The sequence below is a fragment of the Chaetodon trifascialis genome, chromosome 19 (genome assembly GCF_039877785.1).
Source record: "Chaetodon trifascialis isolate fChaTrf1 chromosome 19, fChaTrf1.hap1, whole genome shotgun sequence".
Classification (NCBI taxonomy): domain Eukaryota; kingdom Metazoa; phylum Chordata; class Actinopteri; order Chaetodontiformes; family Chaetodontidae; genus Chaetodon; species Chaetodon trifascialis.
This window is the reverse complement of record NC_092074.1, coordinates 2,560,929-2,582,481: the sequence shown is the minus strand read 5'-3', so window position 1 is coordinate 2,582,481 and position 21,553 is coordinate 2,560,929. Positions and strand designations below refer to the sequence as shown.

The 21,553-nt window shown below is 41.0% G+C and overlaps 2 protein-coding genes across 2 annotated transcripts in view; one reads left to right on the top strand and one right to left on the bottom strand.

Moving 5' to 3' along the window:
• Positions 1–646: 646 nt before the first annotated feature.
• Positions 647–16,037, bottom strand: casp8ap2 (caspase 8 associated protein 2). The gene is made up of 10 exons (XM_070987625.1): positions 15,917–16,037; positions 14,440–14,507; positions 14,066–14,140; positions 13,785–13,885; positions 12,112–12,186; positions 11,300–11,415; positions 8,618–11,085; positions 2,683–5,500; positions 1,878–1,977; positions 647–1,775 (listed from the first exon to the last, which is right to left on the bottom strand). Exons 2-10 carry the CDS (start codon positions 14,471–14,473, stop codon positions 1,713–1,715), a joined length of 5,850 nt encoding a protein of 1,949 aa, XP_070843726.1. The 5' UTR covers positions 14,474–14,507; positions 15,917–16,037; the 3' UTR covers positions 647–1,712.
• Positions 16,038–16,360: 323 nt separating this feature from the next.
• The window catches only part of mdn1 (midasin AAA ATPase 1), a 59,065-nt gene continuing 53,872 nt past the window's right edge, over positions 16,361–21,553 (top strand). The window contains exons 1-9 of the mRNA XM_070987059.1: positions 16,361–16,597; positions 16,897–17,123; positions 18,204–18,428; positions 18,595–18,702; positions 18,993–19,185; positions 19,265–19,474; positions 19,960–20,091; positions 20,301–20,404; positions 21,434–21,548. Coding sequence (XP_070843160.1) covers positions 16,502–16,597; positions 16,897–17,123; positions 18,204–18,428; positions 18,595–18,702; positions 18,993–19,185; positions 19,265–19,474; positions 19,960–20,091; positions 20,301–20,404; positions 21,434–21,548 — 1,410 coding nt within the window. The 5' untranslated portion in view covers positions 16,361–16,501. The remainder of the gene's footprint in view (positions 16,598–16,896; positions 17,124–18,203; positions 18,429–18,594; positions 18,703–18,992; positions 19,186–19,264; positions 19,475–19,959; positions 20,092–20,300; positions 20,405–21,433; positions 21,549–21,553) is intronic.

Genomic DNA, 21,553 nt, shown 5'->3' with positions numbered 1-21,553 from the left:
CCTGTACTAAACTAATTAACTTTGTAATAAAGAAGTTCAAACTACCTCCACCTCAAGAAGCTACAATAGCAAAATGCAGCATACACATCGATGCATCAGTATTAACAATCCAATAAAATCATAGATCAGTCAGCTATATGGGGACACATTATGGAGAGTGCGTTAAGGACACTTTAAGGACAGTTTGGTAATACTGTACTTTAAAATACCGATACCACAAAAATACTTGACTTTGAGTAAAAACCCTGCACTCACCTCTGGTAAAATATTCAATTATCCATACATTTCTGGTCAAAACAATTAGCTTTCACTTAGATTTAACTTAACTGCCTGACACTTAATCAATAATTCATAATTGTATCACTGAGTGTTGGACAGAGTATGAAGTAGGACAATGAAATGTGGGACATTTATCCAAAATGTGGCATAAAACCTCAGCATCATCTCGGTTAGTGTCTGTCCTCCACTTCATGTCACCGGTTGACCTGCAACTGAGATACAAATGGCACCCAAGGCACTGGCCTTCATTTCCATACTTTGATGCTTACTTTATGAATATTTGTGTCATGGTGACACAGTATTTTTACTATAATACTTGCATAATTCTGTCAATAAACAAAGAGTACAATACAAACAGACACCAGCATAAATAAATAAAACTTTATTTCCAGTAAAGGATTCCGCACAATATTGACAATATTGCATATTCCATGCTATTTCTAAGCAATAGGATGAGTCAAAGAAAAACCATTTAGGCCCACAGATAAAATGCTTCATTTGTATTAACAGACATAAATGTACAGTCCTGTACAAGAATTGGACATGTAAACCTTTGAACAGCCTTCAAACATATATATCAAGCACATCCCTCATGACACAAATACATCCATTAAAACAAATCCAGAATATCACACCCAAAATTAGAATAAAACAGCCCAACCTCTCAGACCAAAAGCTCAAGATGTACTGATGGGGGATGCTTCAAGCTGTTTCCAGTGAGTATCCACTCATTTTAGGAACTAAAATGTCACATCATTAAGAAGAATTTGAGCATACTTGCACACTATCCAAATCTGAAGGCAGTTTTTCCCCACTGTCTTAGAAACACACAAGTTTAGGAATAGACGTAAGATGAACTTGAGGACTTGAGACATTTTCCAACGTATCGTTATCTGCAAAGGTGAATTTCCCCCATTGTGGGATAAATAAAGTCTATCTTATCTTAAAGAAGAGGACCATACATCAGAAAATATCTAGCACCACTGCAGTGTGGATTCTTATAAAGCAAAAAGTGCATCAAAACAATAACACTGATATTAACTGTATGTACTGAGTGGCTGTTTCACAGCTGACATTAATCTATGCTGTCAGTTGTGCTAAGGAAGAAGGTTATATCTGAATTATTATTTTTCACCATTTAATTCTGTGCAAACAATATGAACAGGTACAGTTGAATATCAAGAACAGCACACCTTCATGGACAGTGACCGGATCTCTGACCTTCCTTTGAAAAACAAAGCTTGGCTAAAAGTCCTCCACATCTTACTGGACAGAGCAGTTTATGTGGGGATCCATGCTGTGACTCACAGGGACTGTGCACCATGTCACATGTACAGCAGCCTACAGACCTGTGTTGGTGCCATTGTACGTGTGTAGAAATGTTCTAATACAAGAACTATTTGCATAAAACAGAGCACACGCATTCAGAGCCATTAAGGGTCCATCTTCTCCTGCTTCTTAAAAAGCTTCATGAGCTGGTAAAATCTGTGAGCAATCTGATAAAAGAAAAACAGTGAACAGTTATTGTATGCACTTTCATTACAGCCCATACAGTCATTTCACACGACTACAACAAAGAAGACAAGAGATGAACTTACCTGCCATGACGGCTTATCAAGTTTCTCTGACAAGGCAGAGAAAGTCTCACGTGAAGCACCGTTTGTCTTCAGGTCGATCAGAATAGCTCGATCTTCATCTCTGGAAGAAGCAGAACACGTGTCAGGGAAAGTAATCCTCTTCAGGAACATTGGTTTTCACATAGCAATCAAAATGTGTTGCTACTACTATCACCACATCTTCTCATACAGCCACATACACTTCTTACAGTGTCTCCTACTGTACACAAATGTGAGAGAAAACTTTCTTCAAATATACCACAACTTCTAAAGCTCACTAATTAACACACTCAATCTCAATACATACCAAAACAGAAATGTCCAAATTACATTTTGTGGTTTTACTTAGAATTGCATGCTGGAACTTCTTGTGAACAAGGTGCAGTGACTGTGTGTAAATTCCTGAACAAATTGGGTACAATTTGTTAATCAGGGAGTTTCAGAGGTGTCGATAGTTGATTTTTACACTTTGAATAGAGCTAGTCGTTTCCCCGTTTCCAGTCTTTATGCTGTTAGGCTAACCACATCCTGACTCCAGCTCTGCATTTAACACACAAACATGAGACTTTGCATCACCATGTATCAGTGATTCTGTGTGAAATGGTTTGAAGTAGAAAAGTCTTCTGCTGAGTATTTCTGTAACATTCATCAGATGTGCTGAAATGCAGCAAGGATTGGACAAAATAGCAAGCCAATGCAAATAATGACGATGCGTCACATGTATTAGATCTCTTATTCACAAATTCCAGGGGAGGGGGAGTGTTACAGGATTGAACCAACTACTGACCTGGTCCAAGACATCACCACCTCGCCCTTCTTCCTGATGACATTCTTGGCGTAGAGACTGTTGGGGGACAGAGATGCTGGGGAGGACCTGGATTCACCATCGTCTTTCTCACAGTTAGACACCATCTCTTCTGCACTGCCCTCTTCCTCCCTTCTGGACCGCTTGGCTTTCGATTCCTCTCTGTGCTTTTTCCGTTTACTACCTTTGCCACAGTCCCTTTGGTCTTTCTCTGGCGTGCTGCTTGTGTTCACCTTTGTAAAGGCAAAACTTCTCTCCGAGTCGGACACCTCAATTTCACCACTCTCTGAATCTGAAACATGTGATGCCAACACTTGGCTTCTTTTAGTTTTTCCAGAGCTTTCAGCAGGGTGATGTGGACTCTTATCAGACTCAGACAAAATAATTTTCAAGGGACTTTGTTGAGTTGTTGTGCCTTCTCTGTGGCCTGTTCGACTTGCAGTCCCATCAGCAGGGGCTGTGATACCTTCTCTGCCGGGTGCCTGGATGATCTGCCCAGAGAGTCCATCAGAGCTTTGAGCAGCATTGTGCAAACTGTTATCTGAAGGAGGAGTTTTGGGCACAGTTTTCAGATACTCTGACGGTTTCTGTGAATCATCAAAAAAACAAACGTTTGAGGTACTCTGTTGAGTTAGCTTGTCCTCTATTGTGTGGGGTGGATCTTTTGTTAATATTAAGCTCTCATCTTTTGTGAGATGAATACCTGCCCTGGTGGCAGCCTGACAGGTCCCAGAATTTTCAGAAAGGTTAGACAGGTTGTTCTCTGATGGCGACGCATTTGAAGGAGTACAGTTATGTAATTTGCGGGAGAAAACAACTTTTGCTTGACTTTCTTCAGTTGCCATGCTGTCTTCTCTATACTGCTGATCTTCTTCTATTAGTGTTTGACTTGAGCTATCATCAGCAGTGAGTGTGGTATCTGGACCTGCGGCTGCCTGACGAATCTTCACGATGAAATGATCGTTGGACCTCTCCATCACCAGCGCCTGCATGGGCAGGTCAGGCTTGAACATGAAAGGTGTGGCAAGAGTTTCTGAGGCCATGCTGCTGCTAGAGCCACAGCTGGAGTTGTCAGTGTCGAGGGCCAGGTGAATGTCCTGTTCTGTAGCATCTTCCCCGTCTAGTAGAGCATCCTCACTTATGTGAGCACTGATGACACTGTCTGGAGGGGACGTGATGTGCATGTTTGATGGCTGTAGGAAGCTGAGATGGCTGTCTGACTTGAGAGGAGATGGAATGGTAAGGGAGACGGCCAGATCTTCAGCTAGAATGGAATACGACCTCTGTGAAGGCATGCTTGACTGCAGCATTGCTTTCTCTGACGGCACTTCTAACAGGCAACTTTCGTCAAATAAAGCTGGATTCAGTGGGATCTGATCTTTGGACCTTGGAGACGACATCTTGCGAGGTGAAATGCTAGACCATGTTGCGATAAGTTTGGAGGGGGTATCAAATTTTGCCGGCGAAAGCAGTTTAGATGGAGAATCAAATTTTGTTGGAGTGGTGATGCTGATAAACCTCTCTCCGTCCTTCCTTGGTGTACCTAGAGACCAGGTTGTGTTGTCTCCAGAGATGCCGCTGGTTTCTAGTAAGTCAGATCCTTGCAGGAGGCACTTGAAGATTTCTCCCATTTGAGAGTCTCTTACTAGGTTGAATGTTAAACTGGAGGCTTGCTGTTCTGTGAGTAGCTCAAAGTCAGCTTTGTCAAGCAAAGAGCCATTTTGAGAGACAACCAAAGAAGACAAGTTATTTTTCTCTGGAGTTGAAGGAATGTTTTTCGGATGAAGGAAGTTTACCACAGTTTGTGTATTTGGACAATTTGTTGGATGCGGGTCAACATTCTTGTCTTTTTCCACATGTGTGATTCTGATATCTTTGCCTCTGCTACCAAGGCCTGTTTTATAAGGCACCACAGCACAAGGCTTGATTCCATTCACGTTGGTCGAACCCGAATGTGCATCCATTTGTTGTAGTTGTGCCTGTCTAGATACTTTCTCACTTCCACTGTGCCGACTGTCCTCAGTCTGAGCTCTTGTTGGTTTGCAAAGACTCTTCAGTGTTGTGTTAACATCCCTAAATAAGTAGTCAATTTGGACATCTACAAAGTCCCACAGCTTTTGCTTCAGATTGACTGCTTGCTGCTCAAAAATGCGTTTCACAATACCATTATTTGATACTTTACTGAACACAAGTGCAATCATTTTTTTCAGCTTGGATTTGAGCTCTCCTTCCTGACTGGATAACTGACCAAAATGAGCACCATCAACAAATTCCAAAAAAGACTCCTGGAAATTGTCCATCACACCATAGAAACTCTTCTTGGGAAAGGTTTTATGAAGCTTCATGTACTTTTTTCGGATCTCAGTACGAACCAACTTGAATGTCTCCATTACTTCCTCTATGGTGGAAAAAGAAGCTTTGGTTGCTGCAGGACAAACTGTTTTAAAACGACTCTTTGGACTTCGTGTCGATACACCAGCCATTTCATTGGTTTCTTTTGATGCAACACGCCTTTCTTCAGATGTCCTCTTTAAGGCAGTCTGAGGACTTGCTTTATTTCTGACTGATCGTTCCAACTTGGCCCTCTTTGTTGCAGGAACAGGAGAATCTGCAGTTGTCTCATCACTTTCACTTAAAATTTCCCCTTCCTCCAGTTCAGTGTCAGAGAGACATAAAGGCAGGTCAGATTTTTTGTCCACCACGTTTTGTGTGTCATTGTTTGCTGGAGAACCTGGATATTTGTTTTCTTTGTTTACATCCAACTTCTTTGAGCCGGCATCAACAGCTGTGCTGGAGAAATCTGCACAGTAGAGATAGAGAAAATACATTTGTATTGACTTTTTCTGGCAGTTATAACAACATCTCATAAGGCCTCTATAATGCAAGGATCTAGATCTTGTATTTATGAGATACAATACTCTTAACATGATTAAGAGTCAGTGCCATTTGAGAGGCCAAAGCTATGATGACAAAACCTAATGTAATTCGCATTTATCATGTCAAATTTATTATGTCATTTTTTTACATATTTATGTCACTTACATAGAGTAAACAGCATTATTAGTATTATGGCAACATTGTTAAGACATCTTTAGGACAAAACACACTCTAATCTATTTAGGTTAGCTCCAGCAAGTCTATGGTCCTGCTAAATCACCACTAGAGTTGATGTAGCATCTGAATCTGAGATGCTGTTGTGTATAGGGTCACATGGAGAGATATTTGTGTTTAGATGGACTCATCCGTAATGAACCATATCCCCAATCCTGCAGCTAAAACTTAAAGTTCCCTTTTTTAGCTAAGCCACAACATCCCATAGCTAATATTACTCCCTGCTGCTACGTTATACTTCATTCATTCATTCATTCATTCATTCATTCATTCATTCATTCATTCATTTTCTATACCCAACTATCCCTTTTGGGGTTGTGGGGGGGCTGGAGTGAGAGGCGGGGTACACCCTGAACCGGTCGCCAGTCGATCGCAGGGCACATATATAGACACACAACCATTCACGATCACACTCACACCTAAGGGCAATCTTAGACTCACCAATTAACCTAATGAGCATGTTTTTGGTCTGTGGGAGGAAGCCGGAGTACCCGGAGAGAACCCACACAAGCACAGGAAGAACAGCTACGTTATAATTTTTACTCAAAATTCAAACATTTACTATTTGATCTGTAATTATCTGTCTGAATTCAAAATCACTGTGTGAGCCACACCAAACAGGTGATGATAACAACAAACTATTCCAGAGGCTATGTGTGGAAAGTTTTGTATTTTGGATGTGACAATACAGATAGAGATGATGGATAAATAGGGCGCTATGATTTGTACGAAGAAAACATGGATGGATTAGCGGAATTTGACCATTGCAACGTAATCAGGTGTAAAATGAGGAATATCTGCCAAAACATGGATGGAATTTATAAAAGTCAGGGTTTCGAAAGATCTGTAACACAGTTCAACAAACTCTTAGAAGTGCAGCAACCTCAACAGATGCAAGACAGGAGTTTGTTGGCGACTTCACGGCTGTATGCACAGTCAGATATTCTGTTGGAAGAAATGATAAAGCTACATCTGTTTCTGGTGGAGGAGGAGAGTTGCCCGAATGTTAAAGTAACCTCCGTCAGACAATTTACCAAATGTGTTCATGCTGCACATTAAGGCTGTCCTGCAGAGGATCTGTTTGATAAGAAATAGTGCAATGTTCCATCAAAATCATTGATTCATTAAATTCTGAATAATTCTTATGTATTGTTGAACTGTTTTACTGAAAAGTTCTATTCACGATTAGGCACTCTTTCTGATAAGAATATGTGCTTAAATTGCAAAACACAGAATTCAGAAAAATTGAAACAGAAAATGCATGTGGAAAAATGTTAAACTGACTTCAAGGGGCCCTAAGTGAGGTAAGACTGAATAAGCAGAATATCTGCTTATTCTGAATTCCATGTCAGCAACACGTTTCAAACAAGTTGGGACAGGGGCAACAAAAGACTGGGGAAGATGTGGAATGCTCCAAAAACACCTGATAAACAGGTTCATTGGTAGACTGAGAACTTTTACCAAAACTACAAGATTTTAAACCAACACAATCTGTAAAAAACCTGGGTGTGATTTTTGACTGAGCTGACTTTTATCCCACATATCAAAATATAACAAAAATCGGCTTTTATCATCTGAAGAACATAACCAGAGTCTGCCCGTTTCTCTCTCAGGCCAGCACAGAGGTGCTAATGCATGCTTTTATTTCCTGTCATTTAGATTATTGTAATGCCCTGCTCTCTGGTCTTCCCAAAAAGAGTATTTCAAACCTCCAATTACTGCAAAACTTAGCCGCACGCGTGTTGATGAATTACACCGGTTTTACAGTCATTGCATTGCTCCCTGTCCGCTTCAGGATCGATTTTAAGGTTCTTTTACTTGTTTTTAAATGTCTTAACAGCCTTGCGCCCTCTTACTTATCTGACCTGCTTTTACTGTATCAACCCTCGTGGACCCTGAGGTCCTCCGGCACTGGCCTCTTATCCATACCCAAAGCCAGAACAAAAACCCACGGTGAGGCGGCATTTAGCCACTATGCTCCACACCTGTGGAACAGCCTGCCGGAGAGCCTCAGGACTGCAGAGACTGTTGATATTTTTAAAAGAAGGTTAAAAACACACCTTTTTAATCAGGCTTTTAACTGACCTTTAGATTCTTCTGACGTTCTTATCAGGTTTCATCTTATGATGATGCCTTTTATTTTGCTGTTTTATATTTTGCATTATTTTATCCTGCTTTATCTACTTTACAACATTGTTGGCCTCAGATGTTTGGACAGTGAGGAAAAAAATCAATGCACCAGAACCATAGATGTCTTTTTCATTCCACGCATTCTTTTTCCCTTCTGAAATTCTGGGAGCTACATCACTCACAATAGAACTTGGTCGCTGACAGTGCATTTGGAGATTTGGGTGTGTTATGTAGCTAATGTAGTATCAAGCCTCTCGCCTGCAGCTGAGATGAGGAGCAGACTACAGTCTGGTTGGCCCAGTTCTTTCTCACTCCACAGCTCAGATTTTTTCTTTTTCAAACTTGTATTCTGCAGACCCAACTAACATAATTTGAGGACATTTATGAGACTTCACACACACATGCCGTAGTACTCCCAAACACCTGGAAACACACTTTGATGTGTAACATCAGTGAAGTTATGGCCTCAAATTGCCATCCTTGGTAAAGAAGATAATTTAGTGTAATTCTGAAAATATATCTGTCAGAATAATGAGTGAATTGTCTGCCTAAGAAATAACTAGGCATTATAGTTGTGATCACAAGATAACAGGCCTCACACATTACCAGCAACCTTCTTGATGTATATGTATAAAATGTTTACTGGGACATGACTTTGACATCAGGCAAACTTTACCTTTTTGAAGACTTTTGACATGACCTGGCTTGCCATGAACATGGAGATGACTTCTCTTGGTTATCCGCACTGGACTCCTCAGAGGGCTTATGGCATCAGGGATCCTCTTCAGATTGCTCAGCGTGCGTATCATGGAGTCTTCATCATGGAGTAATGGCATAGAGCTGGAAGGCTCAAAGTTATTCTCGTGACTCTTTCCGGGACCGAAGCTCTTCTTTGGTGTGAAAGTGAGGTCACTGCACTTCTCTGACAGGGCCGTCTCCTCTGTCGTGCTGCTGACTTTGGACACTGCGATACAGCCAGTGGATGAACTTGGCTCAGTTGTGATGGTACTGCTGTCACTGGTGTCTTCACTTGTCTTAGTTAAAACGTAAATCGCCTCAGGAAGACTCAGGCCTTCTTGTGGAAGTGATTCCAGGCTTATTGTACTTGATACAGCATCTGCATCTTTAGGACCATCTTGCATACGATCAACAGCTTTCTCATGAAAGGAACTGGAAGCTGGAAGACACTGTCCTTGCTCACAGTCCTGAAGCGAGATAGTAGGTGAAATTTGCTGACCTTGGGGATTGGCCTTGTGAGGAACATCTTCAGCTGCAGGATATCCCCTTGAGGGTGAATCAGCTGCACCTTCTTTGACTGAATCCACAGGGAAGCTTTTCTGTACTGCAGCTTTAGGAGTACTACATTTCAGCTCAACTCTTGAATCAAGCACAATAGGTGAGGAGGTCACAGCAACAGACTGATCAGTATCGTTTACTTTTTGCAAAGAATTGCTTTTGTGTTGTTCATAAATGCCTCCAGATGTGTCACTGACACAATCTGTAGCTTCCAAAGGTCCACATTCATCTTTGCGGCTGTCGGACACCAGCTTGGCTTTGTCCTCAGAAATTTTTGATATTACTGTTGATTTTACAGAACTACTCTCTGGTGACTTTTGTGTGAGGCACGCAGCTGTCTGATTATCTGCAGTTTCTAGGGGTTGGCTATGAGCTGAGGTAGTTTGGACTGAATAGTCTTCTAGTTGCTTGTCAGCTGCAGCATTTTGAATGTGGTTTTTGTCCTCTTCCTGGACATCTTTCTTATCATCACACTTCTTATGTGTCTTTTCAGATCCTGGAGTTTTGGGGATATCTTGAGATCGCTCGGCAACATCTTCCAGCCCTGCTTCTAATTCACTGCTGTCTACTTCATCGATTACACACATGTCTTCAACGTTTGATTGTGAACTCTCATCATCTGTTCTGTTTTCAACAACCTTATCCACTGGTGTGAGGTCACCCTGGCTGGCATTGATCGGGACCACTGACTTCTTAATTGGTGAAAGGGTAAGATTCAATGTTTCCATGAAACACAGCTTCCTGTTTGGACTATTGTCCTCCACAGACAATTTCTCTGTGAAATTTGGTTCTTTAGATGATCTTTTTAAGGCCTCTTGTGTCTTTTCTTTTCTTGCCTTACTACAGACAGCCAATTTACCTTGGTCTGATTCTTTTGATCTCTGTTTCTCATGTTCTCTGCTGGTCTCAGTGCTCCTCTTATGCTCTCTGCTGATTTTATCTTTACGTAGTCTATCCTCCTTCCTTTGACAATCCTTTAACAGTCTATCCCCTTCCCTGTCTTTGGAGGAATCTCGTTGGCTTGAAGAGGACTTTTTCCCGTCCTTTGAGTCTGAACTTCTGGTATGTCCATCACTAATCTTGCTTTTTCTATGATCTTGGCTGTAACTCTCTTTAGACCTGTGACCTGCACTATGTTCAGATTCTGTTGTTGACATTTTGGCTTTATCTTGTCTGCGTTCTCGACTTCTCTCTTTCTTATCTTCAGCAGAAGCTGCACTTTGTAAAATCACTGGTAGAGGGCTTTTGGTCCTCTCAGATCTGTGGTGCCCCTCAACATTTAGGTAGTTACTGCTTTTACATGATCTGGAGTCATGTCTTCGTCCTGTGTCTCGGTCTGCTTTGTGAGACCTGTAACAGTCCTTGTTAGGATCTGAACTGGTTCTATGTCGCCTATCTGTTGATTCATATTTTTCACTTTGACATTTTTCCTCTCTCCTCTTGGACTTGTGTTTGTCTGACTCACTATGTCGAGTTGATGAACAGCTGCTGGATTTGCTGACAGAGTGCTCAGTCTGTTTGTCAGATACATCACAATCTCCTCTTGATGAACTTTTTGAATGACTGTGAGAAGAAGCTTTTGAGGCTCTTGCCTCAATACAGGAATCGCTGGGCTGTTGGATGGAACTTCCACTTTCCTTTCTGGAAGGTTGAGGGGGTTCCCGTGGAGGACAATCCTTCCTGGGAGGTGAAACTGGTAGAGGTGGAAGAGGGGGAAGAGGTAGAGGACTGGAGAGTGGTAGAGGAGGTGGCCTACTCTTGGAACTGTCTGCGGAGGCCCGACTGGATGAATTTTGATCCCGCAGATTATTAATGTGAGATTGATGATGATGGCGAACTTTTTCTGACCTGGAGGAATACAATGATTTACCAAATGATTAACTCATTAATGAAAACTGATTAATTTACCTGCTAACATGATCTTTTAGGAGTACTACTTGGAGCTGTTAGATTAATGTATTATGGAGCTTTTCATACATTACATTAACCTACAGCCCTATAGATTATTATGAAACATAGAGTACAATTACAATGAGCCACCAGTTCATCTTTAATCACTTACAATAGATTCAGTCTCTGGATCTCAGCATCTTTTCGTGTCACCTCTTGTCGAGCTGTTCTTAAGAGTGCAGAGATATTCTTTTTAAGACGGCAGTTCTCAGTGTTCAACCCTGTATTCTGTTTCAAACAGTGAGAGGGACAGAGACAGCACACCATGTTAGTGCTGTTCAATTTTCTGCAGAGGTGAGTTTCACAACCATTTCACAGGAACACACACGTTTCCTCACCAAGGTCAGTTCAAGTGGGTGCCTAATACCATTATTTCAAATATATTTGACAACAAAGCTTTGTTTCGGTTTTTGCCATTCATGTACACAAAGCCTATGCTGTCAGACCCAAATAAAAGTAGAAGTTTGGGAAAAACAGACAGAGTGGGTACATATGATGGCATATTGTTAGGCAAAAACAACATATTCAAATTTATCTGTACTAGAGTAAAAAAAAGCCTTGATGAACAGGTGCAGTGTGTCATTTAGGTGAGAGGATGGGGGCTAATAATGGGTATATAAGATAAAAGCAGTGAAGCTCAAGAGATCTGTTAATGAATCCTGTGTTTCATTGCAGCATTAGATGCCTTTTGATCAGAAAAAAACTGCTTTGGCATCTTGTGACTGATAATCATATGTGTATATGTGTATATGTGAAATAGCAGTTGGCAAATGACTACTAAAATGGAATATCAGTCAAAAATATCTAATAATTTACTTTTTTTAGAATTAGAATTCTTTCAGACTTCTGTATGAAGCTTAATAATATTTAAGCAATAAAGCTCATCTTTTTCAAATGCTGAAAAATAAGGAAACTAAAACAAACCTGCATCTCCACCTGTTCTAGTCGTCTGCGCAACTCTTTAATTTGGTTTTGAGCTGCTTGGAATCTGGATTTCAACTGCAAACAAAGAAAAGGAAAACCATTGTGAGATAACTGGCCAGCTGGCAGTCGCCCTCTTCATTTTAATCAGAAAATCCTTTAACACACAAATGTTGCGTCTGAGCAGGAAAATAGTCAAAGGTTCAACCCATACTTGACAATTCACACCAGACTTTTGGTCAGAGCAAATTCTACTGCAGATTGCTTTTCACCCCATATACGACTATTTGTGACCTAAGAATGAAACTTCCATCATTTCAAGACCCCTCAGATGCAGTGGAGAGCTCAGACAATGCTACAAAACAGAGCCAATTTTATAAAAGAAACATTAGCCTTCATTGCAAAGAACAGAGGTGCTATTGAGTATTGCTATTGTTCAGACCTAGGGTCACATAAACTGAATATTTTCCATCATGGAGAGAAATTTGTTCACAATGACAGAAAAATCTGAAGGTCATTACTTAACCATAATGTTAAGTCATTCAAATGCAACAATGTAAATGACCACATGTAGACCCCAGGGAGTATGCTTATTACTTAATCTTGTCTTTGATCTGATATGTATGGCCATGTTGTCTAGGTTGGTTTGGCCATCACATTTGTAGGTTATATCACTACATAGCCTAACTATTGTAAAATATCATGGTAGCTCAGCATCCAAAGTTTCTTTAGAAAACTCTCACTTATTATTATTATAAACTCAGTGCACATCCATGACCACTATGGGTCACTGAGGGGTGCAATGCTGCCCCTGGTGCAGAGGGAGCTCATGCTGAGGGATTTCCTCCCAGGAACATGAGTGCTCGTAGTAACGAGAAATCCCATGTTCAGTGAGTCTTATGACTCCTGACACTTCCTTGGGAGAAATGTTACATGACTTCAGAACTGGTGCTGGCAATTCCACTCTCCAGTGTGGCATCAGAGTGCAGGTTCAGCCTTCAGAACAAAATTAAAATGGCAATGAGAAGTCGTCTGTCTGAGACAAGGACACAAATCCTAACGACAACCCTCTGAATCATTTATCTGCTTTGTGTGGTGTTAATATAAAAAGTCACTGCACAGTCAGCATCTTTTCATCTTTTCTTTCTATGACCTTACAAATGTACTGTATAATCTCTGAGTTTGTTCTGTATATTAAATATTATTGAGATCATGGATGTTTTTGAAAATAAAAAATACTATCATACAGACGATGTCTCACTGTCATTAAACATTTCTATTTAAAGGATGGGTAATAATAGATATGATATTGTCTACTCACTGATTAACGACATGAGATTTCCCTGTCTAGTTGACTTTCCACCTCTGCTTAAGTAGCTGAGGGAAACCCTGAACATGTAACAACAGTACCCATACCTTTCTGACATAATCCTGTAGAAACCCTATACTTGCTTAAAAAAAACATGTTTGCTTATTTATACCACAACTCTGCATCATCCAACTGGCAAAAAATTTAACTTGGGAACAAAGCTGCAGAGCCAAGCAAGAAACAGGCATATTGATCACTGCACATAAACCATAAGCACAGGCTTATCTCAAACCACACCTTCAGTTTGAGACATCTATTATAAAAGACCGAGAGAGAACGAGGAAGCATTGAGCACATGGCACCTCACCTCACAGTACACTGACTCTCTGCTTTGCTGTTCCTCTGTGACAATTTCTTCATAAAGATCCATCGACTCTTTCAGCTGAGAAGAATTTGGATGTGATTTCTCTGTAATAAACCGAAACAAGACAAGAAATATGTGAAATTATGGTATGAAGTCCCAGTGTTGGAAAAAGAATCTGTGCTTAGCTATTTTTCCAGCACACAAATACAAAAATATTACGATTATTAGTAATAATACTGTGCTGTTGCAGACCAAAGTGAAACTATTGTAAAAAGGACTTTTACCTGCATTGCTACTAGAACTGATATCCAAGCCATCGTAGATATCCACAGAATCTTCACTGAGATCAGGTACCAAGACTGTGGATATTATACATGTATTATAAATGTATGTCATCAGTTATGTGCAATTATAATCTACCCTATTTCCCACATGAAATCACTCCCACATTCACACTCACGTGCTTTGGCTAGTGCTACATTTATCATTCTGTTTGAGGAATGTTTTTAAGGTATCACACAGCACATTAAGTTATTCACACCAATATGATATGCTAAAATAGCCTGATTGCAAAACCCAATTCCACATGACACACAAATACCAGAAAGTCTAAATCTAAATGTAACACTGTATGTAAATGTGATATCCTTATACTTACGACCAGAGGCACCATTCGTGTCAATGCTATCCATTATTCCAAGTGTTTCTAGGGCTCTTAGGGAGTTCCTGATAACAGTAGTTAAGGAAAATCAAGTTATTACCAGTCTACATCAGCCATAACACACTTTACATAGGATGGAGATTAACCCTCAACACCTGGCTGATGGATACATTGAAAGCACAGGCAAGACCAAAATGAATCAGGAACATACATAATTAATCAACAATTCATTCTAGAGTTGATAAACCAATCCTAAAGTTTACATGTTAGGAACACTTTAAGGGTTGCACCAGCTGAAACAGTTCCAACCTAAGCATAAATTATAACTTCTTAATCTTAATCTTATACCTTGCCCTTAGTGCTGTAAAGTCCATCTTTCATTGTTTTGAAAGGTGGAATAACTTCATTTTTCAACTGATTTTAAAATGAACCACTATGTCACCATTATTATTGATATAGCAAAGTAAAATACAATATACTGTAATAGAGGATCTATCCACATTGTTCACTTCTACAGATTGTGTACAATACAAAAGCACTAAAATGAACATATTGTCTGTGTGTATTATCTCTGGTGGACAAACTGAGGCGAATCTCTGTGTTGTTCGCATGATAAATACAACCCCAATTCCAAAGAAGTTGGGACGCTGTGTAAAACATACATAAAACAGCATGTGATACTTGGCTAATCTGCACACGCTCTTATGTACGTTTTACAGTGTAGCACAGTTTATTAGAATCGGGGTTAGGTCGTTCAGATAAATCTCTTTTGTTCCGTTTGTTCGCTACTGTCCAAACAAAGAAGACAGCAGAGAACAAAGCCACCAACACAGCTAGGCAGACAGAAATGAGGACATCTTAAGTTATACTGTTGAGTTTCAGTTTAATGTCAACCGTCGTGCTTGAATATCTCCTCAATTTTCTGCCCTGACCTAAATCTGATATTTGACATTCTGCTCAGCGCAGCATCAAGCTAATACTATCATTACTACAGCTACTATAGTCCCGTCCTAAACTATCCGACTTCACACGTCCTTCTCCTGAATTTATGCTTGAAGCAAGTAACAGTCGCTAATAGAGAAGACAGAATGAACAGTAAACCCAAGTTTGCCGTTTATTAATGTTATTTGATGGACGTTTTATCATCGCTACCCTTTCACGCTAACTCAAATGTACAATCCGTCACCGAGGTATTCATGTGCTTTTTCATAATGAAAGATGAATTTCTTCCTGAATATATATTTTATTGTTGTAAAGAAACAAACTTGGATCAGTTAAACCACTATTGGCTCCACATTCAAATCAATGTTAACTGCTACCAAAGTATTATCTTGGACAAAAGGTAACGTTAAGCCATAAGGTTAAAAGTGCTCAGGCTGTAAATGTGGGGTGCTAATAGGAGCGCTATGCACCGGCCAGCCACTCATAAGAAGACTGTTACAGTAAGTTATGAACTACGAATTAGTCAACCTACTTGTTTGCGTATTGTTGTGCGTCCTCCTGTTATTTACAAATGTAATGTCGCGCCAAGACTTCAGTGCACAGGAAGTAACGACATTTTCCCGCGGTCTGTCAACGCCGTGGAGGTGTTCTTGTAGCTCCTCGGCTTCACAAATATTCTTGAAAAGGGAGCCAACCGCTAAATGATAGCAATGGTTCCGCGACTTATGGTCTTCTCCACTGGTTCATATTCCACCACAACTAACTGACATACACGAAAGCATTAAAATAGCAGCAGATCTGGGAGTTCGCTCGAGCGAAAGCTGTTGGCAGTCGCTGGTGAGAGCTCCACTGTACCGGCGTCACCGTCCAGTTGCGTCATCTCACCGCGACGGAATCCAGCTCCGACCCGGAAGGATTTCTGCTTCACTCACATGTGGACAGGATCTTAACACCAGTGACGGGAACGTGCTTGTGTGTTGTGATACAACCTCAGACAGGCAAGCGCGTGATGAACCTCACAGTTTGGTTTAATAACAGTAAATCAGGAGACTTACTCATATACCACGCGAGTTAGTTTTCGTTGTAGATCGCTCCTCCACAGGCGACAAATGATACGATGGAAAATTTAGAATTGAGCCTGTCATCACTGGGCACCATATCCAGACATATTGACAAAAGTCACAACGAACTAAGCCAGTATCTTTCAAAACAGGTAAGATATGTTTATTTCCAGCTTGTATGAATAGAAGAAATGCGTTCGGAGTGTTTTATTTTCACACTGTGACTCAAAACGTATCCTGTGTGCAGCATGCAGCAACATTCCCTTCACATGTCAGGAGTCACTGTACAAATGACAGAATTTTTGTGCACTGTGTATCATTAAAACAACTCTACTGCCTTTATGATTCCTAGAATGTAAATATTTAGCAGAAATATTGATTTATGTGTGGCTATTATGTCAACCAATCAATATATCAATTGGGAACTTTCTGCCATATGATCTCCCCTCAGATATGGAGCCAGCACGACAGGCAGTGTATTCTGGAGTGTTTGACTCAGCTGCTGTTGGAGAAGGATTACACTTTGCTGATTGCTCGACATCTACGACCACTGGTTTTGGACCTTTTGGAGCGGAATGCAGAGAGGGTCAAAGCTGGTGGCAGGATCAACCATGACCTCCATGAGCGCCTGTGTGTGGCCCTCAGCAAACTCCTTGGCATCAGTCCTGATGCACAGGCGTAAGTGTACTCTGTTCTTTTCACAGACAGCAAGGAAAATGTCTCCTCTTCATCCCAGCTTGTAAAGCTGCTGGTGCTGCCCTGAGGTACTGCATCAGGACACATGGCTGGATTAAGTTGATTGGGGGCCCTTGAGCAAAAATCGGGTGTTAGTGAAATAAATTTTCAGGTAATGAAGGTATTACAATCATTCGTTTGCGCAGAACATCAAGGTTAAAAGTATAGTTCAGCATTTCTAAAATACATTTATTTAATTTAATTCCCAGAGTGAAATGAGAAGATTGGATATAATTTCATTTTTTTGTGATAAGTACAGAGATGGAGTCATGGTTGGACTAGCATAGTACAGAAACATAAAGATGACAATTCTTTGTTTTAAGGGGGTTGTTTGTTGGAAAGATTTCTACTTCATCAAGTTCAAATTGTTTAAATGAAAGTTCAAGTTGTTGTTTTTACATTCCTCTTTGTGTGGGAATTAACTAAATGAGATACAACATGAGCTTTGGAGTTTTGAACTTTGGACAGAGTCAGGCTCGCTGTTTCTGCCTGCCAGTCTTTATGTTAAGCTAGGCTAACGTCCAGTGTCCTGAGTCCCACTCTGTACTGAACACACAGACACAGAGACTGATATCCACCTTCTCATCAGTGCAAGCGTGCTTCTAAAAATGTTGAACTACTCCTTTAACTGATAATGCAGGACTCTTATCTGTTCAGGTGATGTCATGATTTTATGGTACAAACACAGTGAACATGGGGCTCTTGGGACCCTTGAGGGTCTGAGGTCTGGTCGCAGTTGCCCGCTTTGATCCAGTTGCTCATCCAGCCTTGAGTTACGGGTCTTCCAAGCACCTCCTAACATAGAGCCCATGGTATGAATGACCAGTTCAATATCTGTAAAAAGAAAGAAAAAAAAAAGAACGAAAAATTAGATGTAGACGATCTAGATCAGTGAAAATGAAGCTGAAACATCTTGACTTTTAGTTCTGAGTAAGCTTCAAAAATACTGAATCGTCATGCACTCAAACAGACATGATGCAGGCTATGTTCCACCATGGCTAATTTTCTACGTCTGTCCATAAGGTTTGCTGCGAGGTACTTCAACGATGCCCCCCCAGTGTTTCAGAGGCTCTTCTTCAGCAGTGAAGAGTCATCAGCGGTTCAGTATGGCCCCAGGAGGATGAAGCTGCGTGACCTCATGGGTGCCACCCTCCGTTTCCTCCACAGTGATTGTGCCAAGTTTCGAATTCTCTGGGACTGGAGTCCCTGCGTATCACAGCTGCTCACCAGTGATGTCATGGTTCGAGGGTAAGTACCTTCCTCTTGAAACCCAAAAAGGCCTCATGAACCGTACAGGGAAACAAATCCGTAACCACAGTTGTCCCATTGGTAGAAATCCAAAACGATTCTTAATAGTTTTGTGCCTGTAGATCAGCTCAGTAATGTGTTTCATCCCCTTTACTGTCTCTAACAGGTACACTGCTCAGTGTTTAGCACTGGTGTCTCATATGACTGATAATCAGAAAACCATCTTCCTGAGAAAGGTTCTCACAAGTGATGAGATCCTGCACATGAAAATCAAGTACGTACCTTCTGTTTTTCCTTTCTGTATCTATGATCATATCCAGCACCAAGTGCTATGGACAACCTTTAGTGTCAGTGCTATTCTTGAAGCCTGTCCCTAATGGAAACAGCACATTTTCAGTATATTTCAATATATGTGTGATTGTTGACATATTCTGTTTAATGCTTCTGTTTGTGGAATGAATAAACAATAAGAAAAAATAGTTCTCAGTGTACGATTCCAACATTTGGTCACCTTGAAATTGGTAGAGAACCAAAAATCATGTCCTTTCTTCATTCCTTTTTCAGAGCTTTGGAAGAAACTCAGCAGCTGGAGGTCGAGAAAGCCCTAGTGTTAACCAATCAAGGCTCTGTGATGTGGCGCCAGGAGAAAGCTCATAAGTTTACAAGGGGCCAGGTGGTGTCAGAGGACCTGTCCCAGAACGTTGTGGCAGTCTGTGGTGTTGTCCTACCCAGGATCATTCCAAGACAGGCTGAACAGGCATGCACTCTTTGGTTTGCCGCATAAAATAGTCTCTGCTCATGACCTTTTTGGTCCTAATGCTGCTCTCTATTTGCAGATGAACCAAAAAGATCTGGTCCTGGTGGACTCAACCTGCCGTAATGTGAGAAGGCTGGCACTGGCTGTGGCCTCCCAAAAGCCTGCGCTGCTCGAGGGTCCTATTGGATGTGGTAAAACTGCCCTGGTGGAGTTTATGGCTGCTGTCACAGGACATACAAAAGCCACAGAGATCCTCAAAGTCCAGCTTGGGGATCAAACTGACAGCAAGGTGAGAGGCGCATGGAATCAGTCTAAACTTAAAGGGCCACTCCACTAATTATACACATAAAATTCAGTTTACTCGTCAAGAGGAGCTACTCAGCCGATGAACACGGTCACATAAAGTCCTCACATAATGGCTCTGACAGAGCTTTCCGAAGTCTGGCATCACTATCATCATATCAACGTCTGCCTGGGTTGTAGTCCTAGCATTACAAACTGCAGATGTGGACATTTAGGAGGTAGAGACAGTCTAATTAAAGGCACCATGGAGTCACATCCTGGGAGCATCTAGTGTTTTTGAAACGTGGCCTGTACTAAGGCCTAAAAGTGAGGATATTCAAGCTTCTGCTCCTTCAGTTTTTTTGAATACTGTGTTTCTGAGTCCCCCACTGCTATGGAAGTGCAGTACTAAACCACTGGGTATCCCTTTAACATCAGTGGAGCTTAGATGGATGACGGAAAATGAGTGAATGTGTTTTGTTTGTTTCACAGATGTTGCTAGGGATGTACCGTTGTACTGACATACCGGGGAAGTTTGTGTGGCAGCCAGGAACACTGACACAAGCTGTATCTAAGGGCCAGTGGATCCTCTTGGAAGACATTGACCACGCACCTCTGGATGTGGTGAGGGAAGACTTGTTGAGAACAGTATAGAATAAGACATGAATATTTTCAGTTCACACACAATACACTTTAACCTTTAGCTTAGAGTTTCTGAATAGATCCTTAACAAAGAGAATATTTTTACTTATAAACCCTTTTAATGTTTGACCTGTTAGTTGTGAACGTATCATGTCCACTAACCACAACTGGACTGAAATGTTCTTTCTTAGATATCTGTGCTCCTGCCTTTGATGGAGAATAAAAAGCTGATGATTCCAGGACGGGAGGATTGCATCGATGTTGCTCCTGGATTTCAGTTTTTTGCAACAAGACGGTAAAAATATCATTTCATTCTAAATGTAGTTCTGCAACAGCAGCTTGGCTGCCCCAGTTTCACAACCCTATTTCCAAAAAAGGTGGGACGCTGTGTAAAACGCAAATAGAAACCGAATGTGAGGATTTGCAAGACACTGAAACCCCATATTTCATTGATAATAGAACAAAGACAACATATCAAATGTTGAAACTACTACATTTCATTGTGTTTTTAAAAATTGTATCCTCATTTAGAATTTGATGCCAGCAGCATGATTCAAAAGGTTTTGGACAGTGGCAACTGCACTGCACTGGCAAATAGTAATGTTAAAAGAAGAGGTGGTGCAGCAGAGTGGTAAACAGGACCCTGTCGCAGCTTTTTGGAAACTTGTTGCTGGCATCAAATTCTAAATGAGGATAGAATTTTCAGAAAACAGTGAAATTCCTGTTTCAACATTTGATATGTTGTCTTTGTGCTATTTTCAATAAAATATGGGGTTTTCATGTTTTGCAAATCATCACATTCTATCTCTATTTACATTTTACACAGCATCCCAACTCTTTTGGAAATGGTTGTCTCATCTGTCACTGTTTGGACGTGTCCCCTCACAGTCTGAACATGTCAAGATCTCATATGAACGAAGTCATGCTCTTGACGTTGAAGCTACATGCACATCCCACTCACAGATACCAGCCAGCTTATATTCAGCCCCTCTGATTCTCTTGCATTGTTCAGGTCTCAGTAAGCTTCAAACAATTGGGGTTGTACTAGAAATACTTGGAATTCTACGAGAGGTTTAGGATAAGAAATTGCCCTTGCATGAGGTGCAGTGAATCATATATTTAGCGACAGCAGCACACACTCAGCTGTACACACAGACAGTCACAGAAGCAGTTCTGTGATCAATAAAAAGAGAAAACTTAAACCCAGCCTACAGGGACACCTCCACGTACCCGGCCAATCACTGCAGGAAGTGGGCATGACTGTCCGGCTGTGCATTGGAGAGGTACAGCAGTTGTCGAACATGAGCATGCTTGTGTATTGCAGGATGTACTACAGCAGTGGCAGTTGGTACAAACCACAGAACTCTCACGCAGCGCTGCTGGACAAGTACTGGACCAAGCTGCAAATGGGCAACATGACCCGAGAAGAGCTGAAGAAGGTGAG